The sequence below is a fragment of the Myotis lucifugus genome, unplaced genomic scaffold, assembly GCF_000147115.1.
Source record: "Myotis lucifugus unplaced genomic scaffold, Myoluc2.0 scaffold_112, whole genome shotgun sequence".
Taxonomy (NCBI): Eukaryota; Metazoa; Chordata; class Mammalia; order Chiroptera; family Vespertilionidae; genus Myotis; species Myotis lucifugus.
Genome location: NW_005871160.1, coordinates 1,149,399 through 1,172,398, shown reverse-complemented (window position 1 = coordinate 1,172,398; position 23,000 = coordinate 1,149,399). Strand labels below are relative to the sequence as shown.

The window sequence follows — 23,000 nt, the reverse complement described above, 5'->3', positions numbered from 1 at the left end:
GCTCTGGAATGCGCTGTAGACAAAGGCAACTCACATGGAAAAGAAGTGCTTCCTCTCCCGTTAGTTCTCTTTGCAGAATCTCAGAATTGAGGGGCCAGGAGAAGATGACGGTCTCCTCCCCCCCACTTTTTTTAGGTGGGACCACAAAGTTATCATCTCAGAGTGTACACTGACTCTGTTTTCCAAGGCCTTGGAAAGACTTGAACTGCCCTCCTGAGACAATCCCCCGCACTCCGTGGATACCAAGCAATGCTTCTGGAGTAAAAGCTCTCAGGAACTCTGCTTAACCAGCCCGCCCGCTCCCCTGATGGCCCATCCCTGCATGCTGGAGCCTTGTTTCTCATTTTATCAATGGGATAAATATAATAATAAACCTGTCTACAGGGTTGTTGAGAGGATTCAATGAACTAGGATTTAAACAAAGCATTTAGAACAGTGCCTGGCACATAGAAGGCACCATAACTTCATGATTATTATTATTCACCTAGTCCACTGTTGGACTTTGTCTACCACCGCTTGAGTGACATGCTTAGTACAAGTCAGATGTGTTTGTTTCCAAACATGTTAATGCCAATTGTATGGTCACTTAATTGTACAATATAATTAAATATTATGTTACCCAATAAAATATGGGTGGGGCAGAAGTTGTTCATTCTGTAAAAAAAGAAGTTGTTCATTCTGAGTTGAATACTTCGAGGAGACTCAGATAAAAAATGGTTACTGCCCAGACAGCGTGACTCAGTGATTGAGCATTGACCTATAAACCAGGAGGTCATAGTTCAATTCCCCGTCAGGGCACATGCCAGGGTTGTGGGTTTGATCCCCAGTGTGGGGCATGCAGGAGGCAGCCGATCAATGATTCTCTCTCATCACTGATGTTTCTATCTCTTACTCCCTCTCCCTTCCTCTCTGAAAAAAAAAAAAGGTTACTAAAAATTGTTGTGGAAGTAGGACAATTGTAAAAGGTTGGAAAAAGAAATCGAAGACATCTAGATGGATTTTAGGCTCTGATCATTTTACATGTGTCTTTGTTTTCTTTTCATTGGAAGAAACAGACACTGCATGCCGTTTACTCAAAAGATCAGAGAGAACTCTGATCGGGAGATTCATATTCAAAGGAAAGGCCCTACCTGCAAAGACTGGCAATGATTGTTCATTTCTATCTTTTAATTAAAATAAAATGGTTAAGGTATCTTTTTAAAATAAAACTTTGCTTTAACTGAAGTTAACCAATAAATTACTTGGTGCCTATGGTACTGGGTTATGTTTTTCAGTTTTTCATCATGATTATAATATAACCAAATAGGAGATCTTTCCAGCTTGGTCTCCAACATTTTTCTCCTCTAAAATCCTCAGAGGCTGCACAAACATTGCAAGTGATTCCTCGTAGGGTGCACTACATGATGGTCATCCGTTTCTCTGACATAAGAGCTGAGCTGGATCTTCCAGAGCCCAGGCCGGTCCCTTTCAAAAACCTCAGACACACTGGCAGACATCTACTCTCATCTGGACGTAGAAGAGCTTCCTGGGTTATGACTGCAGAGCATGGGCAGCCAATGCTGTTAAACAGACCTCACTCAGGATCAGGAAACAGCTCCAGCTCGAGGGGGCTTTCACAGGGGAACTTAGAGCCACCAATTAGCTGCCCCCCTCACTCCTCAGAGTAATTCTCATCTTTAATGTCATTCCCTCAGGACCTGCTCTAAATGCTGACCCCTTGTCATCTTCTCAGGCTGCCTTACTCCTTTCCTTCCTAGCATTCGCCACAATTTGTCATTTTAAATTTATTTGTGAATTTATCTGTCGAAGATCTATCTCCCCCACTAGACTTCTTAGCTCCAGGAAGGCAGGGACTGACTGTATTTAGTCCGAGTTCAGCACTGTGTCTGCCACGTGGATCCTGTGAATGAGTGAATATAAACTAGATGGGTGGGTGGTTGGATGGATGGATGGATGGATGGATGGACGGACGAATGGATGAGTGGATGGATGGACAGGTGAGTGAATTCGACACTATACGGGTCTGCAGTTGTTACCTGCCACCAAGTGTTACTGGCAGCCTTTCATGCATGGGTAGCACAGCACTTTTGAGCACTTAGTCACTGACCTTCCTATACCAATGTTGTGGGAGAGCAGGTGCCATTATGTTTTTACTTCAAGAACAAATAGAAAAAAAAGGTGAAGAGGCTTTCCTTGGAAACTCTAGAAACATCTGGACTATTCAGTCCACTGGCTTGGCCCACTCTGAAAGTGCAATTCCAAATATCTAACCACAAGGGTCCCAATGAGCCTGGTGTTAACTCTTTAGTTTGATGGGAGCGGTTCCAGGGACCAGGGAAGAGCAGCTGAGGTGGTGGGGAGGGCACTCCTAGGTGTGGGCACTGCCGGTATTGCCAAGTAAGGAGTCACTTCAGTGTTTTACCTGGGATGTTGGATTGGTATGTATATACCGGGAAACCAGCCCTCATCTCTACAATCTTCTATGACCACACTGATTTTGTCTTTTCTTAATATTGTGATATTCTGTTCATTATGGATTCTTGACATTAATTTTGATTGTAGAAAATAGTGTAATAAATGTTAGTTACCGTTATTATTGTTATGTGTTGAATTGTACCCCCCCTCAACATTCATATGTTGAAGTCTGAACTCCCAAGGGCCTCATAATGTGGCCCTATTGGAAATAGGGTCATTGCAGATGTAGTAAGTTAAGAGAAGGCCATGCTGGGAGCCCTTAATCCCATGTGACTGGGGTCCTCATAATCAGAGGAACTTTGGGCAAAGACAGACACGCACACCATGTGAACACCATGTGAAGATTGGAGTTATGCTGCCCACGTCAAAGAACTGCCAGGGCTGGGAAAGAGGTCTGGATCAGACCCTTCTCTGGAGCCTTCAGAGGGAGCATGGCTCTGCTGACACCGTGATCTTGGACTTCGAGCCTCCAGACTGGGAGACAATACATTTCTGTGGTTGAAGCTACTCAGTTTGTGGGACTTTGTTCCAGCAGCCCCAGCAAACTAATACAATACTGAGGGTGGTGGACTTTGTTTTTTTCCTTTCTCACCTCACCCTGTTCCCAGCTCTGGGTCAGACTGTGACCTCTGTGTCTATGATTCAGTCATGTCAGCCTCTAGATTTCTGGAATTTAGAAGGAAAGGAAACCTTTACATAAAAAATGAAAAAGATCCCATAAAATTCGATTGGTTGTCATAAATGTTCTGGGGTTGGAGGTGGGTGTCAAGGGAGAAAAGGGAAGGGATTATTTTATTTTATTTTAAATATATTTCTATTGATTTCACAGAGGAAGAGAGAGGGAGAGAGAGATAGAAACATCAATGATGAAAGAGAATCATGATCGTCTGCCTCTTGCCCAACCCCCACTGGGGTTTGAGCCCACAACCAGACATGTGCCCTGACCAGGAATTGAACCATGACCTCCTGGTTCATAGGTCAACGCTCAACCACTGAGCCACGCTGGCTGGGCTGGGCTGAGGGAGGGATTATTTTAGACTTCATATCCTGAAACACAAACCCTGAATTTCTGGAGCCCCCTTTACAGGGCACTCGAGGGATTTCCAAAGAGCCACTATCATCCGTTTCAGCAAAGCAAAAACTCCCGGGCCTTCCTATTCTCCTCTTCAGAAAAGAGCTCACAGCCACCTGTTATATACAGCAAAACTCACACCTGCCAACTGCCTTTGGGCTGGTCTAAATCCAATCAGTGCACTTGCAGACTTCTGCTCCAGTCTTGGGCCTCGGTCTACATACAATAGAGCTATCAAGTCACCACTGACCTATCTGTGCAGGTTAAGGAATAACACTTCTTTAGCCTTTCATATAACTCTAATCCTCTAATCCAGTCATGACTCTAAGAATTGTTCTATGTGCCCAGGGCCTAAAAGGAATCAGCTTGGCTTAAATGCAAACAGAAATGGCGGGGTGGGGGGGGAAGGCAGGGTGGGGGGGAGTAGAGAGTATGTCCCTTTATTCCCCTGTCTCCTCCTGTTTGCTTTCCTTTCTGTAATAATTGGTTTTCAAGAAAATATGGGTTGTGAGGGGCCTTTGAGTGAATGGAGGTGTTTAGAAAAGCAGCTTTGTGCTTGGTGTAGTCAATGACTACAGGAGGGAGGAATGACCCCCAACCCCAGCCCAGGCAAGGTGTCCAACTGTCCTGATACATTTTAAAAAATACTATATGTTCGAAGCTGGTAATTTTTGTTTCTGTTCTTTAGACTCATTCTTAAGCATTTGAATATATATATATACTAGAGGCCCGGTGCATGAATTCATGCACCAATGAAGTCCCTCGAACTGGCCTGTGGGATTGGGATGAGGGAGGTTGGCCAGTTGGGGAGGGACTGTGGGAGGGCTCCAGGGCGTGTCTGGCCCATCTCGCTCAGTCCCGATCTGCCAGACCCCAGCAGTAAGCTAACCAACCGGTCAGAGCATCTGCCCCCTGGTAGTCAGTGCACATTATAGCAAGTGGTTGAGCAGCCTTAGCATATCATTAGCATATTACACTTTGATTGGTTGAACAGACAACCAGACACTTAGCATATTAGGCTTTTATTACATAGGATTATCAAACTATGATGAGGTATCCTGAGTTCCTAAAGAAGGTTGCCCCATGGTTCTGCCACTAACACTTGCTATTATACAGGGATAAAGAAGCAAATTCAAAAAAATTATGAAATACAAGGCAAGGGACCCAATTCTCAGTTTCTATAACTCTTATAGAGAACAGTTCTATAAAGATGAAAAGTTACACCAATATCAATAGTTGCATACATTTCAAATTTAGATTATAAACATAAATATGAAGACTGTCTGCTTTTATGTCTTATACTAGGCCAACGTTACCAACCATTCTCAATAAGCAACATTAATATTTTGATTTATTTTTCAGAATCCTTCGTAGAAGATAATTTCAAAGAAAATGAGTAATGCAAAGTGCCATGAAAGAAAGAATTTACAATGCGATCTGGAGAGAGAAGTAGTTTCTCCTGCTTAGGAAAAAAGGTTGTGGGGCAAAAGGGAGAGTTTGTGAACAGTAAAAAGGAGAAAGAAAAAAAAGTACAAAGACTAGCCACAGGGCAGACTAGTCCATGCTTGGAAAGCTGAATAAGGAGGTGTGAGAATAATGAATTACGTTAGGGTTGAAGGCTAAGGCATGAAGATTCCTTAACCCTCATTCAGCAACATTTCAATCACAAGAAAGATCACACTTACCTAATGGTCTGATTGTGGTAACTTTTCAAATCCTGTCCAATGCTGGTGGTGACTACTATCTGTGGTGGGAGAGATACACAAGAATCAGTTATGCCTCAACACCCCACATCATATATATAGTCCTGGATATAAATTACTCAAAATGGGATGCATAGCCTTTTGCCTGATCAGTTTCTGCAAAAATAAAATTAACAGTTTACTAGCCCTGTGTGTATTTTAAGACTTAAGAAATTTAATTTCTCTAAATGACTTGATGTAGTAAAAAGATCTGTAAAGCAGTTTTTCCTGGTGGGTTTCAGAGATTTCCAAACTACAAGCCGAAGAGATAGCCGATGAATGTTTTGTGCTCACATTGATGTTTCTTTCTCTCCCTCTCCCTAAAAATCAGTTTTAAAAATTGTAAAAAAGAAAGGAAGGAGTGAAGGAAGGAAGAAAGAAAGGGAAGAAGGAAGAAAGGAAGGAAGGCAGGCAAGAAGACAAGAAAATGCGTAAAATACAAGGAGTTTTTGAAATTTTTATTGAATTCCATGAAAGCCTTGGGGGGTGGGGGTGGGGGACAAAATTGATGCTGACTGGCTTCACGCACTGCTATTTCCCACCTTCTTTTCCCAAGTCATTTCAATGGTGACAATGTTTGTGTCCCGGGTGTTATTAGCTGCCATTAACTGTCAGGTATTCTTCTCGGTGTCTTGGATTCCAACACAAGCCCCTGGAGTTAAGAAGCTCTTTCATCCTCCTGGCACTAGCCCAGAGCCAGTGTTTACCAAACATGTGCTGGCCTAACTAGGTTCTCAAAGATGTGCCTACAACACTGTGTCTCTGAAAGACAAACGAGCCCATAAAAACCAACCCAACTCAGCCATCTACAAAATGAAGAAAATGACTCAAACCAGTGGTTTCTCTAATCCAACCATTCACTTTCATTCAATTTGTCCCTTTAGTCAAAGTGATGAATATGGTCATCCCACCACAGAGATGGATTTTGTGTAGGAAAACAATTAAGTATTGTTTCGGGACCTACATTTTTTAGGCAGAACTGATAGAATGGAAAGGAAACAGATAAAAAGTCTACTAAAAAAAAAATCTTTTTTCTTTCCATCCCATCTGGCCTGCCTAATTCTTCTCTCCTGCTTTATCTGAGCATGTGCTCTGCCATTGAATCCTTCTCTTTAATTAAAGAACTACTTTGATTTACTCTTCTTCTGCTCTCAAAGCTTCCATGACACCCTGCTGCTTTGCAAGCAGAAACCCAAATTCCATGATAATCAAGATTCTCCACATGCCAGCCCTGAAGACTGTTTTTTCTACTATTAGTGTCCCGCGGTCTACAAATTTCTACTCCGGTCAAACTGGCTTCTCCACTCACCCCCAGCGATGTGCCAAGATGCTCCCGGCTTTCCTCTGCCTCTCATTCTGCCCATCCGTAGGAACCTTCTCTGTGGAAGCTTCCCTGAGCATCCCAGCTTGAAGCGCTGTCTCTTGTCTCCGAATCAATGTGAGTCATTTGGCAATTAAGCTCACCTTATGACATCCCTTCACCCGCCTAATGTTAATCCCCAAAATAGTCTATAAGCTCCGTGAGCACAGTGTCTTGCATACAGCAGGTGCAAAATAAGATCTGTGATTTGCTCTATCATGATTTGATACCTAAGTGACACACAGTACTAAGCTGACCTCCTTAGGAGAAAAGCAGCAACCAAGCTACGCCATCAACATCATCATGTAAATGAGAAGCTAAAACACGGACCACAGCGATGTCACCTAACATCGTTGAAGAAATAAACTAACATAAAAACAACCAACATCTCACAGGCTCTTCTCAGTAATGCAACAAGGACTGACCTGATTTCTTTTCTCTTCAGAAAAAGGAAATGAGATAAACCTAGCCACCCAGGGAGGTCTGCGTACCATCTAATAATACACGAGACAAACAAGAAGTCTCTTCCAGTTTTGTTGCCAGAAAATCACAAATCAATAAGAAAAGCCGCTGAGAAAATAAAGTCACCAGAAAAAAAAAGGTAGCATACTGACATTGTGTAGATTGAAAAAGGGAATTGTATTCAATTATAACAGCGGATTTGCCATAATCCATAATATCTGCCTTATGAGAGTTTGAAACAGTTATGAACAGTGTTTTATAGTACAAAGTAGATAAACACCCTTTGTCCCACTAGGATTATCACTTAGGTTTGTTAATTATTATTGGTCTGTTTATGCCAAACATAAGCAATTATTTCAACTGCCAAAAACAGTCAAACCATTTCTTGACTCCACTAACTAATAAATTTCCTGTTAAAAAAAAAAAAAAAAGCTGTAGATCCAATGACACTATATAAACATGGCTGGTGCTGTGTTAACATTTATCTCCACAAAGCCTATCTCGCCAGGGGAAAAGCGCTGGATTCCTCGGATAATTGTGGCTATATAGCCGGCTATGTTATTTACTCGTTCACGGTATGGTTGAAAGCAGCACTTTAAAGAGCCAATTAAATGGGATAGGATTCTTATGATTTAAACTTCCATCCATAAAAGTTTGATTGAAAAAGTGTATAGTTGTAAGGAGTTTATCATTTGCCACAAATTTGCTATTAGAGATTGTCTTGCTTCCTGACTTTACAGCCATGCTTCACATTAAGTGATGATGCCGATAGGAGTCGCGGAGCAGCGTGCGTAGGTACCTGGCCTCCGTTGAATGAAATATCCAAGCGAAACCACTCCTTCAAAGGCAGGGTGAATTTCGTCTTTACTGCAAGGTCATCTCCTTTGACAAGATGCATTTGAATATGCAAGAGGCCTAAAAGGAAAATTAAACCTCATGAAAATGACCCAAAAAATTATATATATATGTGAATGAAGTGGCTACCCCTTTTCAACAATTATCCTAAGAAGCTACCAGACTAGCTCACATTCCTTCTCCCTTTAAACAAAAACAAAGCCAAAAAGAAAAAAAAAGAAAAGAAAAAATTACACGCGTGTATTCCTTTGTAAAGAGACAGCTATTTTAAGCTTCCAGAAAAAAAAAAGTTTAATTTGAAGCCTGCATTTGAAAACCATCACTCCCACTAAATTGCCACGTTGACAGTATCTTCCTTATTCTAGACAGACATATATGCCAATAGACAGAGCATGAGAAAATGACGATATCGTTTTAAGGTTCTATTTCATACTTACCCTCTTCGGTAAGAAATACAGAAGGCGTGCCGTACATCTCGTTGGAATCAACAAAGTACAGAATCCCGCAGAGACTGGCCTTGCAATAATGGAGTAAATAAAGCCACAATGAAACAGTAAACCTATAAGAGTGAGGGGGAGGAAATTATGCAGATTGTATCATCCACACACAGGTAATTATAGTTAACAATGACCAAGTAAATTGCTTTCTTTTTAATGAAGGGATAGATCTGCCTTCGTGTTCATCGGGGAGATCAGCTTGCGAAGCTTGGTTTTTGAGACAAAGGAGGTATAGTTATAGAAACTGTAAAAGACAGGAGTTAAGCATCATGGTACTCAACTAGCAGACATCCTACCTGCACCTAAACCTCTGTTTCTGTGCCTCTATGAGAACCTCACATGTCTGCCATTTAAATTCTTGATTAGGGCTTCTAAAGCCAGACATAGAATGAGAATCTGGATTTTAATAAGAGGTGATTTGATAAGAAGCTATTCTAATTTCGATGATTAAAAGAAAAACATAATTAGGGCTTTCTGAGCAATTTTGCCTCTTTCAAAGATAAAAGTGTAAGGTAGAAAGAGCACCATAATCTGCAAATGGCATCACTATATGCTAATTGGGACACATATATACTATTTTAAGGCATACATCAGGTTGAGTATCATAGTTCTGGCTGACCAATATGGGACAATTAATCTAATTATTTCGTTTCTGAATTGGGGCTGTTTTAGTTGAAAAAAATATTGTACATCTGTGATTTGTGGAGTGAGGATAAAATAACAGTCATCAACTTAACTAGGATAGATTTTAACCAAGATATAGGACCCATCAATCACTCAGCAAATATTTGCTGAACACTTGCTTGATGTGACACACTGAGTGAGTGACCAGCAGCTCAGAGATGAGGCAGGGGAGCAACTGCATTTTGCACATAAAACAGGAATCAAGGTCAAAACAAAGGCACAGAGTTCTCTCCATCACCCCAGTAACCGAGTCACAGTTTGGGGGTAAAGTGGCAGTGGCCTCAGGCTCTTTGGGGATATAGCCAAACAAGTCCTTTAGATTATTCTGGGCTTTATAATCTGGCCTCCAAATCAGTGGTAAGATATGCAGACAGATGGTGCCACACAGCTCCCTCCTGACCCACCCAGCTGAGCAAGCTCATGAAGATAAGTTATTACAAGGAAGCTTAGCAAGAACATACGCTCAGTAAAGTGACTCAAGATCTTTCTACAGCCAGCAGCCGGGGAAGAATTAAATCACTCTGCTAAATCCATCCAGTCTGAGGTGAACCAGGAACCATTTGCAGCATCTTTAATTCAGCAGAAGGAAAAAAAATATATCTGAGGTTTTGCTGAAATCAACGATGATCAGAAATGGTGCGATTTCCAGCAGCTCATCCAATCTTCCAAGACAAGAAAAGGCAGGACAAAGGCTGCAATCTGTGCTGGCTGTGGCTGGCTGCCCTCAACCCTGCAAACGCCTCAGGCCCCCACACCTTGCCCCCCACCACTTGTGTTTCCTGGGACCGTGACATGGAAGGTCTAAGGCAAATTGAGGGTTGGTAAGTGCAAGAATAATTCAGGAATACTTTGAAGTTTTCCGGTCCACAAATCCTGCCTAAGCCATGTAGATCTCAACATTTTATCAAAGCATATGACAAAAGGTTTTTCTTGTCTTCTAAAGGGATTCCGGTCCTCAGGTAAAAAGAGCCTGGCCAGCCCAAAGTGGTGTTCTCAGTGGTTAGAGCATCGACCCATACACCAAAGGGTCACGGGTTCGATTCCAGCTTGAGGGTAGGTGCTTGGGTTGCAGTTTCAATCCCTGGCCTAAGTTAGGGCTCAGGTGGGAGGCAACCAATTGATGTGTCTCTCTCGCATCAGTCTCTCTCTCTCTCTCTCCCTCCCACTCTCTAAAAAAATCAATGGAACCCAACCAGTGTGGCTCAGAGATTGAGTGTGGACTTATGAACTAGGAGGTCACAGTTCGATTCCCAGTCAGGGCACATGCCTGGGTTGCAGCTCCATCCCCAGTAGGGAGCGTGCAGGAGGCAGCTGATCAGTGGGACTCTCTCATCATTGATGTTTCTTTCTCTCTCTCCCTCTCCCTTCTTCTCTGAAATCAATAAGAATATACTTTAAAAAAATCAATGGAAAAAATATTCTTCGGTGAGGATTAACAACAACAAAAAGGGCATGGTCCCCGCAGCCCCCACCCTCTGCCCATTCTTACACTGGGTAATCTATCCGCTGGCGCCGGGTGGCCTCCAGCTCACGGTTCCGAAATCTCGGCAACTTCTTCACGATGCCTGTGTTCTCTCCACTGGAGGCATAGAGAAAGCCCAGGAGGGTGACCACATCTGCAAAAGACAAGACGGCTGCCTTTCAATTATCTCCAGAAAAGCATTGCTTCCCAAATCACCTTCTTCCTGGACCCCTCTGCCTAGCTCCAGTCAAACACTGAAATGAAACAGTCTGCGAATCTTAGCAAACATTTCCCGAACTCAGACTGTATACCAGGCACACCTGCTCAGCACTTTACAGAGCTATCCCACTTAGTTTTCATAGCAACCCCATGCAGTAGATTGTATTATTTCCCCCATTCTACAGAGAAGTCCGAGGCGTGGAGAGGTAAAATTACTTGCCTAAGGTCTCACAGCTAATAACTGGTGGATCCACATTTCGCGTTGCGAGCTCAGCTCCTAGGTGCTTAACCATTTTACATGCTGTCCTTCTAATGTTAAGAAAAGCATTTTGAATTTGTGTCATAATAGTAAGCTAACACTTCAGCAGCATACACTATGGTCCACAATGCTATAAAATAATAATAACAACTTAATGTACAAAATATGTAAATTCATTTAGGTGAAGAAATAGAGGAACAGCTGCCAAAATAATGACTTTTATTTAACACTTAGACTATGCCCAGGCAACATGCGAAGCACATTTCAGGGAAAAATCTCATTTAATCTCACAACAATCTATGAGATGGGGTCTATTATTATTCCCATTTAATAGATGCCAAGTCTTAGAGAAGGTTATATATTAAGAGGTGGAGCTGGAATTCAAACTCAAGCAGTTTGGGTTCAGAATCCATGCTCTTAAAATTGCAGAGTTATTTTTTTTCTTCTGTGCAGACTTTCCTAATATACTCAACACAATACCCTATGCAAATATTACTAACCATACCCCTCAAAACCAAATAGAGAGCCCTCCGCTTCATTTTGCAAATGTGGGAGAACTCTATGGCTCTAGAAAAGAGGGTGTCCATAACAAATCTTAAAGGGAGAACTGACTTACTTCATCTATATTTAATACCTATTGCTTTAAACAAGGCTAATGTCAAGTTCTTATTTCCTATACCTCTCTCCCCGGAAAGAAGAATGAATTCACTAAACGCAACCTATTAATAAAGATCACTTTTCTCTTGCTTTAAAGTACTCCTCGGTTTAAATGTCCACGATTAAAATGGTGGAAATATTCTGTTTCCCTGGGCTTCTTGGAGAGGGAAGGTTTGATTTCTGTACAAGTTACCAAAAGCCAATATGGCACAAATTATGGGACCCTCAATCTGGGATGATGAACACCCCAGCTCTCATTTCTCTATGAAAAAAAATGTGTTTTATCACAGAAAGAGGTACCTCTGGATCATTAACACTTGGAAATCATAGGAGTAAAGTTTTCATAATCTCAGACTACTGTGTACATATCTAATAGAATTAAGTAAGCCAAATTCCCCAGATGCCCACAAATCTACCTGTTTTGTTATGTAGAGATGCATTTGGAAACCCAAAGGGTGGCGTTATCACTTCCAACAGAAACACTTCAAACTTTTTTTCTTTACAATTTGAGCTCAAGTTGGGCACATTGGTCTTGCTGGTCGGTAATGGGGATGGCGGGGGGGGATTAGAAATAAAAATACTGCAAGTGTGTCTTTGGAATCTGGGAGGGGAAAAATCACCAAGAGGCTGATATCAGCCCAACTCTGGTTTGGGTTCCATGGTGTTGATTAGAACAGAAGAGACCAGATGGCCATGTCAGGCCCCCCTCCCCCAGGCCCTCTGCTAGCGATTGCTGCTGAGTTATCCAGTGGGTATTAGCAGCAGTTATCAAAATGAGCAGGATTTGATTCTGCCCGACCTGACTCCAGTAAAGGGCGGTTTTATAAAGGAGGTCTCCAAAGGGAAAGGAATGAAAAGTGAATGTTGACGAGCCTGCCCTTAGCTCAGGATCAAAGTAAAGCAGGTTGAGCAGGGGAACTTGCAGCAAAGACAGGGTGGAAGGAAAACCTAAGACCCAAAGATCTAAAATCATTTTACAAGAACACACACCTTCTGTAGCCAACAAGGCCAAAGTGAGGTGGTTTTCTTATAAAATCTGTAGCTTCAATAATAGTTCTATGATTTGGAGTTTCTATTGCAATTTCCCCTCAGTCGTATATTGTTTTTACATTCAATTAGAAATAATGAATGAAAATGAAGTTTTGTGGCAGGAAAGAACTTCCAAATTCATCAAGCCTAGGAGAACACACAGGATTCTTTTCTAGTTGTTGCCTTTGGCTGCTTGGAGTGCTGCAACTGGTTAGTGGTGGCTCTCCTAGGCACCAGAATGGGGAATAACAACCCATGTCAATCACCAAGAAAGAATTCACAGCTGGGAAAACTGAGCTCCAAAGAGGTGAAGTGGCTTGTCCAACCTCCTCTAGAATGTAAGCTCCGAGAGGGCAGGGATACTACGTCATTCATTGTTCCCTTCCCAAAGCCCAGAACAGTGCCCAACACTTGACAGAAGCTCCGGAAATATTTAGTGAGTTGAGCGAATGAATAAACTAACAAATGACTATCGCTGTGGCCAAGTCAGGATTTGAACCTCTCTTTGGCCCAATACTTCCCACAATTCTAGAATGTGGCCCATGCTGCCTAAGCCAAATAATAGTCTCTCTTCTTTCAGGTCCTTCCCCCAAATCCATTTCGTTGGCTTTTCTGGAATGAAGAAGTTGGGTAGGAAAAGGCCATCATTATGACATAAACATAAAATGCCAGGAAAAAAGTTCAGGTTTGGAACCCGCCTCCTTGACTGTTTTGTTTTATTTTTAAAAAATATTTTTATTGATTTCAGAGAGGAAGGGAGAGGGAGAGAGAGATAGAAACATCAATGATGAGAAAGAATCATTGATCAGCTGTCTCCTATATGTCCCCTACTGGGGATTGAGCCCACAAGCTGGGCATGTGTCCTGACCAAGAATAGAACTGTGACCTCCTACTTTATAGGTTAACATTCAACCACTGAACCACACCTGCCTGGCTGTTTTGTTTTATTTCCTCTAATTTTAGAGCAAGAAGAGGCATTAGATATCATGTGGTGCAAACTCCTTCATTTGAAGACAAGGAAAGTGTTAGGTCTTGTTGAAAGCTGTATAGCTAATAAGGGACCCAGGTATGATACAAACCTGGTCTCCCACTACAGACCAATGGGCTCGTTCTTAAACCACATGTTACAAGACCTCCCCGAGAACTAGGGCTGATGTCCAGCTGGCATGCCCCTGTGAGGCCACACTAGTTGTTAAATACAGATATATGTCCAAGGCCCCATCACCAGCCACCCACCCTGGCCTCTCCTTCAGGGTGAAGCCTGGCTCAGCAGGGCTCCAGCACCGTCCTGTTTCAGCACTAGGGCTAGCGCCTGGGGACTGACTGAGCCCCGCCCCCCACCCCTTCCTGGTCATTAAGTATTTTGAATATCACCCTTGGGTGGGGGTGGCTGGGACATCAAGTAGCCCATTGTCCGGTTCAGCTGAGTGACCAGATCTCCGGGGAAGGTCCGTTTCCACGAAACAAAGCCCTACTCTGGGTGTGCATCAAACATGTCACAATAATGCGGCTGAGATCCTTTGTGCAGAAGTTAAGAAACAGTCTTGTTGCAAGGAATAACTATGACTATAAATCTGTAAACAGAACCTGGAGGACAACAAGCTAAGATTTTTCAACCTGGAGAAGGAAAGCTAAAGCGCAGGTAACTCAATAATGCTTTCCAAACACGGGGCATTAAAAAGACAGTAGTGAGCGGGGATTTTATTTTCCTTAAAACCGAAGACTGAGAACAAACACCCTACTCTCCAGCAAGTGCGATTTAGGTCAGAACTTTCCCCCAAAAGATGCGAGGCAGGGAAGTGAATGACGAAGGACGTCTGTGACATGTTCAATACAAGGAGTCCTAAGAATAAAATAGATTCCACTCCTAGTCATTTTTCCTCCAAACATACACATGTGTGCAAAAAGATACATGTACAAGGATGTTTGGCAAAACCTCGCCGTTAATAGTAAAAGAGTATAAATGACCTGCATGACCATCAGCAGGAGACAAGTTAAATTAAGGACCTTCGGGCAATGCAATGCTAAGCAGTTATTGAAAAGAATGAGGCTGTGCGGCACGTGCTGATACAGAGAAATCTCAGCTGCACTGTGAGTGAGTGCGGGGCAGCGTTTATCGTGTCCTCCGTCCTGTGTACGAAGAGAAGGGGCATCCATGTAATGTTCACAGGTGCAGAGAACACTTCTGGGAGGAGACACAAGAAATGAGTGCTACTGAGTTTGGCTCTAGGAACGGGGCCAGAAGAGTGTGGTGTGGGGGTGCGGGGAGTGGGAGCTTGCTCTTCCCCCGAACCCTTTTACACCATCTGAACTTTTTAAACCGGGTGCATGTGGTACTGTTTTGGCTAAAAGAGAAGAGGGCCATATTCTCTGAGCATTTCTGTTTGGCAGGGAGAAGGGACTGGCCATATTCAGAGGCCTTCCTGCCCTGGGCCTTCACGGACCTTCTGTCCACTTCAAAGAGACAAAGTCCAGGGGGGGAGGAAAGCAGGATGATACACATCGGTGAAAATTCAACTTGAAACAAAGGGTGCTCCTTCTGATTTGGAACCTGGGCTAGGGCTGCATGGGCATACTTCAGTAAAAGACTGAAATAGCAAAGCAGGAGCATCAGGAAATCGGGCTCCAGTTAAACACACACCTGAGCCTGGGCTTCCCCTCCGTAAAGAGAGGACGAGAATAATACTCTTTCCCACGGGAATATTATGAGGATTAAATGAGGCAATGTGCATGGAAAAGGTGTTTTGAGAATCATAAAGGGCAATGCAGATACAAGGCATTAATTAGTGTTCTTACGGGGAAATTCAGGCTACTGTGATTAACTGGGGGGAAAACAAAGGAACTAAGTCTTTTTTTTTTCTTCTTCTTCTAAAAGTGCCCAATACATAGTTCTTGTAATTACAGACAGTATCATCATGTCATTGACTTGAATAATCCTGCTGCATAAACTGATATTTCACAGAGACAGGCAGAGTCTGGCTCCAATATTTGACTTAATCTTCTATTGGTTTGTTATAATGGAATTTTGTTCTAAGAAACCATTCTTCCAATCCAACAGATCTGAAGATGAGAATACATTTTAAGTGGAAGGAAAGAAGAGTGGGAAAGAAGGAAACTGCCATGCTCCCTAGTTTTTGAACTAAGAGGAAAGATTAGAAAAATGTTCATACAGGCAAACGTGAGGACAGAAATTTCTTTCTTTTTGTTTTTTGTTTTTTAATCTTCACCCGAGGATATTTTTTCCACTTATTTTTAGAGAGAGTGGAAGGGAGAGGGAGAGGCAGAGAGAAACACCAATGTGAGATAGATACATCGATTGGTTGCCTCCTGCATGCCCCCAACCACGGCCGGGAGCCTGCAACTGAGTTACATGCCCTTGACCAGAATCAAACCTGGGACCCTTGAGTCCACAGGCTGACGCTCTATCCACTGAGCCAAACCGGCTAGGGCAGGGCAGAATGTTTAGCACACCTTGGCATGGCTCCAACCTGCCTTTCTAGTCTTATTTCCTGAACTGCTCACCTCCACCTGAGATTCTAGCTGAACAAACACACAGCTGGAGTGCTGCTCCTCCACATTTCCACCCTGGGGTGGACTTTGGTGCTCCATCCACATGGCACTCTCTCTCACTAGGCACAGACTCAGTCTCAGAATCCTTCGCAACACGGCAATGGAGGTAGCCACACCCCACCACTCTGGGTCAGCATGCAAGACGAAACCTATTTGCTATCCCTCAGATCAAGGGATGCAGACTCGCCGACACCCCCCCATCAGCCTGCACTCCCTCCTCCCTTCCCTCCGTTCCTTTTCTGATTATGAAAACTCAACTCATCCTTCCAGTCTCTGTTCAAATGTCATCTCTTCTGTGAAGAAGTCTAGCAAAGCACCTAACACTAAAGACTGCTTGGTAACATTTTTCAATGAATTAATGACTTAAATAAAGAGCTCCATGGCATAACCCAGCAGTGACTAATGGTTAAGTGTAGCATTTGGAAACCAAACTACTTGGGTTCAAATCCCACCTCCATCATGAATAACTGTGTGACCTCAGACAAATTACTCTATCTCTCTGAGTCAGTTTCCTGCTCTGTAAGTATGACCTAGAGCACTGGGCAGATCTAAATTAGATACCCACCGAAAGCCCTTCACACAGTGCCTGGCAGTAATGGGAAGTAGCTATTCTATTGGTAGCTGTATGCACCTCCTGCGTAATCACCTAAAGAGAGGGAAAGATGGTGTCTGCATTTTTGAGTGCCCAGATTTAGTAAAGAGATTGGTACATAGTAGGTACTCAATCAACCTTTGTCTAAATTGAACATGACACATATCATTGGGGAGGTGGAACAACAGAGGGCTAGGGGAGGCCAAAGGGTGGAGAGTTCATTTCTGATTGTGGGGATCCAAAAGGAAAAAGAAAGAAAAGAAAAATGCTTCGAGGTGGGGTGGGGTGGGGGAAGGGTTGAAATTCGAGCTGCCTACTGAAATGTGGGCATAATTTTGCCAGGAAGACATGGCAGGTGGCAATGGGGGGCGATGTTGGTGGGGAGCGGGAGTCAGGGGTGGCAGCTATCCAGGTAAAAGGACCTGCTTTAGCCAAGGCATAGGGGTGCAGAATCAAACCAATCAGACTCAAAGTACAAGGGCAGGCGCACAGGGTGCAGGCGAGCTCACCTGCGGCTGCGAAGGAGGATCGCTGACCCGAAGGCTGCAGCCTTAACCAGCACAGCCCACAGGGGCCCCACCGGGGAACTGCAGCGTGAGTGTGTGCATGGAGCCCCAGGGAAGGCGCGCAGCCACCGCCTACCCCCACAGGCTCCCTAATGTGGCAACACGGCAGAGTGAGGATGCTGTCACAGTGTGACGGTCACACATAAGCATAAGAGAAAGGTCCTTGCCCCTTGGCGAAGAGCATTCATTACTCAGTCTCATCACTCAAGCGACAAATAGTCACTGCGCACCTGACACCCACAGGCGCTGTGCCACTGGAACAAAACAATCCAGGGCCCTGGCCTTACGGAGCTTGCGTTTCGGGGATGAAGACACACAACCAGCAAAAAGCAACAGCAGGTAGTCAATACAATGTTCAGTGGCAATAAGGCGATGAAGGAAAAGAAAGGTGATAACAACAGGGTGGGGTGGCAGGGGTGGGGCTGCTGTCTTAGATAAGGTGGGCAGGGAAGTCATGTCTGATGAGATGCCATCTGTGCAGAGGTGTGATGAGGTAAGAGAGGTGGGGCAGGAGCATCTTAGGAGGAGGGAGCAGCAATGCAAATGCCCCGAAGTGGGAAAGAACTTGGTACATTCGTGGAGAAGCAAACAGGCTCCCGTGGCTAGAACAGGTGGGCAGGGGAAGCATGGCAGGAGATGGGGCGGGAAGGGGATAGGAACAGATTCCACCGGCCACGGTAAGCGACACAGGCTGACCTTTGGTGACTGGCATAGGAGCAACTGCCCGCGGGAGGTGGTGGAACCTGCTGGCACTGGCTGCTATGTGAGGGAGGAGGCAAAGCTGGGAGGCCACCTGCAGGCCGTGGCCACAGTCCAGACAGAGACCGAGGTGGTTTAGACCACATGACAGCAATGCAGGTGGTGAGAGGAAACTGAATATGCCATAAAGTCTGAAGACAGAGGGAACAGGCCTGGCTGGCCTCCCACAGTAGGACGTGATAGGAAGAGAAGTCTGATGGGCCTACAGCTACCCGCCTGGGTGGTGGATTTCTCTCTCTGGGTGAGTTCACGCATGAATCAGGCACACATGTGATAGGCGAGGGACCACAGCTAAGGCCTGGTCCCCTCCCTTAAGGAAATGGACAGTAGTATGTAGAGCCACAGGCGTGGTGTACCTGGCCACCTACGGCCCATGCGCCTGGAATGTAGCAGGAACAGGTGCACCAGCATACAGGTGGCCGAGCCTGGGCACGCAGGTGTCCTGAGAGGCTGCCCACTTCTGACCCAGGGTAAGTTTTCGCAGCAGGGCCGGACAAAGGTCTGCTGCATCTCTACCGAAAATCAGACCCCCGGCCTGGCCTGGGACGGGTCCTGGCAACGGAGATCAGCTGCAGAGGAGTGTGCGCGGGCACAGCCTCGCCTCGGCTGTTGGTGCACGGTCACTCCAGCCTTACTCACGGCACCACCGCGCACGGGGACTGTGGCTCACTCTCTTTATAAAGGAAAAAGAAAATGAAAGCAGAAAGGAGATACTTCAGTCCAGAGGCAGCGCCCTCACATAGGATACCAGGCACTTGACACAGAAACCATTCCCCACACCTGCCACCAGTGCCGGCTACAGGCAGGGGCCCGACATGAAAGGCGCCACGCGGCTCCCTAATGCCATCTTGTTGTTCTGACTTGACTTGCGTTCGTCAAGAGTCCCTGCAAAGAACAAGCCAGAGGCCTGGCCCCTGGCCCCCACACAGCTGAGGTTGAGAACAGAGGTCATGGGCACTTTCCACAGGGCTGCTCTTCTGATTGTCTTTTAAAGCGGGGGAGGGAGAGGAAATGTTCCCCATTCACAGTGAACAAATCACAACAGAGCTGGTTTGAGGGTGCACAAACTCCCCCGTTTTCAGCGACTCTGAAGCTTAGAAAAGATTTTGCTCTGTGTTATGCTTGCATTAGATTGGTTCTCGCCCCCACAAGTCATGGTCCGAAGAAATGGGGAGAAAAACCTGAGCCCTGTGAATGTGGGAAGGGCCAAGAAAAGACATTGTAAGGCTATGATCAGGTGCCCCAAGAACTCAGCCAGGCCGAGAATGACTTCATTTGAAAACTTCCAGCTTGCAATCCAGTCATTCCTTAATGAGAAATACGTGATCTGGCCAAACACGAAATGGAATCATTAAATCTTGACAAAATCGAAGGCAAAGCAAAACTGTGGCTGTGTGTGCCCCCTGCCTCCTTCTCCTTAACAAACCAGGTCCCCCTGCAGAAGGCCACCCAGATGATCGCTGGGACGGGCTTCTGACTGGGAGAGGGATGTGCACCGATCATCAAAATGCATGCCGTTCCGCGATTTCAACAGTAATTACCCACCCCACACCCAACCCGCACACACGCAGAAAGGGATTCGCCTTCTGCTTCCAGGTATCTCATACTTAAAGCACCGCACACACATGGGATAAGCCAGACACAAAACATGGATATTAAAACAAAACGTAGGACAAAATTGTACAGAACTCTGCACACACACAAAAGTGCACAAAGAAAGAGGTGGAGTCTGGCCCAGCCGACATGGCTCAGTGGTTGAGCGTTGACCTATGAACCAGGAGGTCACAGTTTGATTCCTGGTCAGGACACATTCCCAGGTTTCGGGCTCGATCCCCAGTGGGGGGAGTGCAGGAGGCAGCCGATCAATGATTCTCTCTCATCACTGATGTTACTATCTCTCTCTCCCCCTCCCTTCCTCTCTATATATAGAGAGATATATATATATATAGAGAGAGAGAGAGAGAGGAGTGTGTCTGAATAAAGTCCTGTAGTTGAGTTAAGAGTTTTAGCTCCAAGTCAGTTTCCCCTTCCCTGGTTTCCATACCATGCTCTCACTACGGATGATGTCACCATTAGGGGCAGCTGGAGGGTGGGAGAGGGATACATAGAATTGTTACCATTTTTGCAACTTCCTATGAATCTGTAATTATCTCAAAATAGTATTTTCTTAATGCCAAATGTGTTGGTTCTATGGAAAGTGGCCTCTGACAGGCTATTATATATAGTTGCGCAGGCCTTGAAGTTTTCATTATATGTGGGGCTGTGTGAGGGTGGCCCCAGGAAATGCTGTTTCCCCGTGTCCTTAAGCCACCTTGCCCGGCACCAGTCCTCTAGAAGATCAGGCCCTTCCTGTGGAAAGGTCTGCTGTCACAGGCCCATGGATTTCCTCCACCCACCAACCCTGCCTGGGTCTGGCCACAGTAATTCTAGATCAAAGTTCCCTCAGCTCCAGCCCTGGTCCTGAGGTTCTCACACCTTGGAGTCCTATCAGAATGGTCATGAGAATGTGTAAATGCTGATTCCAGGGCCCTGCTCCCACAGAGTCTGACTGAGTCTGTATGGATGGGAGCAGGGAATTTGCATTTGCAGCTAGAGTCCTGACTGGTTTATTCTATTGCAGTGTGTCCTAGAGCCACACTTTGGGAAACGCTACTAGACCTGGGTGGTTCCTGGGAGCATGCCCAGGATGGCTCCCCATTGCAGGGTACAGAGAAGAGCTGGCAGACACTCAGCAGAGCAAGGTACCCCTGTCACCAACAGAGCGATATTCAGACCCCTTCTTCTAACTGTGTATAGTCAGAGAGGTCCAACGCCAGTGCTTAAGGGAGACTGAAGAAGGACACAGGAGCCGCGTGTACGGATCCTTCAGAGGCTGTGCCCATATGGCATTTAGGATAAAATGCAGAGTTTGGACTCTATCATCCATCATCACGGCTACTTTTCACTGAGCGCTCATTATGTGCTAAGCAAATTACAACTCATTTAATTCTCACAACATTGCTCTGAGAAAACTGTTATTTATTACTCCCACTTTACAGAGAGGAAAACTGAGGCTCCAAGAGTTCCAAAATTACACAGGCAGAAGGAAAGTGGAAGAGCCAGGAGCAGAAGCCAGGTCTGCTTGGCTGGGAAGCAATGCTGCACTAAAGCTTACTGACGCTGGAGGGGTGTTTGAGGGGAGACGGGAGGAAGATCTTCCCAATGCTTGTTTCAGTAGCATTAATGCTCCTTTCCAACTTAAAACCTCCAAACCTCTCAAGGTCCTTCTTCCATGGCCCCTCTGCCCCTCTCTCTCTTTCACCTTCAGTCCTATTCTCTCCAACTCTTTCTCCTCTCCTCACCTCACCTTTCCACTTTTCCCCTTTCATCCCCAAAGTCTAAAATTACAGGCTCCTTTTCCCTCAGTCTCCCCCAACTGCTAATATAAGAATTTTCCCCTGCCCCTCTTATGGTACAGGCTATCTGAAGTAATGAATTAGGTTCCTGGCAAGGCAAGTGACCTACCATTTTCAAGAGGACACTGGGGAATCTTGTTTGCCTGAAGGTTCCAAATATAACCCATGTTCCACTCAAGGCACACTTGATGGTCTTTGAAAGGGCGCTCAAAAGGCGGGACCGTCTTCAGCAGAGTATAATTCTTCGCGACAGCGTGTAGCAAGTTTTCGTCCCATTTAACATTCACGTCTCCACCAGTGTATTTGTGAGTAATCCAGGCGCGGAGTATCACCACCGACACGGAAATGGAGTGTCTGATGAAATAGTCATCTCTGTAAACCATGATGCTTGGAAATTTCACCTGCACCAAGTGTGTCCTGCTGGTGTGAAGATGCTTCTCGTTCTTCCACCGTTTTTTGTACACAGGAATGCTACTCCTGAACTCGGATGAGACAACCGCTTCCAAATTGACAACGCAAGGCTGGGAGCACAAATACTCAACCGAGACTTCAGAAATGTTGCGAACATTTCCTTCAACGACAGTGAAATAAATGAAGTCTTTGTAAGCCACGCTCTGCTCAGTGTTGGATATCACTGACGTCGTCAGGGAGGTCTGCCGGCCCCAAGACGGCACAAAATTCTGAAAAGAAAAATGATATAGAGAAAGTTTAAAAATGATCGTATTAACAGACCAGAGGCCCGGTGCACGAATTTGTGCATGGGTGGGGTCCCTTGGCCTGGCCGGTGATCAGGGCCAATTAGGGCCAGCCAGCCGGGGGGAGGGACCGTGGGAGGTTAGCTGTGGGAGCACACTGACACCAGGGGGAAGCTTCTGCGTTGAGCATCTGCCCCCTGTGGTCAGTGCACATCATAGCTACCAGCCGGTCCTCCCTTCGTAAAGGTCGCTTAGGCTTTTATATATAGAGATATGTGGATCATGATTTTCCCGGGATAAAAAAATCCATGTCCATAAAGCGACGAATGAGGAAGATAAAAGATGTCGAAATCACTACTGAGCAATTGGAGAAAAACCAACACATGCGCACACACAAATACACATGAAGATTAGGCCACATTAACTCTCTCCCCAGACTCAGTAGCATCTGCTGATCAGAACGTGCCTTTCAAACTGCGTGGCAGTCACTCCAGAGCTGGTTTCCAAACGGAGGAGCCAGTTCATAACACATCCAGGCACAATGAGTCTGCCTTTGAGTGAAAAAGAGAACAATCGGGCTTCAGACATTTCCAAACTATTGTCCTGACTGCAAATGCTGGAGAGCAGCAGCCAAAGCAGAGGGCTGGAGA

The 23,000-nt window shown here is 45.0% G+C and overlaps 1 protein-coding gene across 2 annotated transcripts in view; it reads right to left on the bottom strand.

Annotated features, from left to right (window-relative positions):
- Window positions 1-22,346, bottom strand: part of SEL1L3 (SEL1L family member 3) — a 90,870-nt gene extending 68,524 nt beyond the window's left edge. The window contains exons 1-5 of one of the 2 annotated variants that reach the window (XM_014459654.2): window positions 21,765-22,346; window positions 10,637-10,781; window positions 8,404-8,525; window positions 7,911-8,026; window positions 5,233-5,291 (exon numbers count right to left, since the gene is read on the bottom strand). In XM_014459654.2, coding sequence (XP_014315140.1) covers window positions 5,233-5,291; window positions 7,911-8,026; window positions 8,404-8,525; window positions 10,637-10,781; window positions 21,765-22,038 — 716 coding nt within the window. In that variant the 5' untranslated portion in view covers window positions 22,039-22,346. The remainder of the gene's footprint in view (window positions 1-5,232; window positions 5,292-7,910; window positions 8,027-8,403; window positions 8,526-10,636; window positions 10,782-21,764) is intronic. The other variant, XM_023757742.1, reaches the window with a different exon arrangement.
- Between the last annotated feature and the right edge of the window lie 654 nt (window positions 22,347-23,000).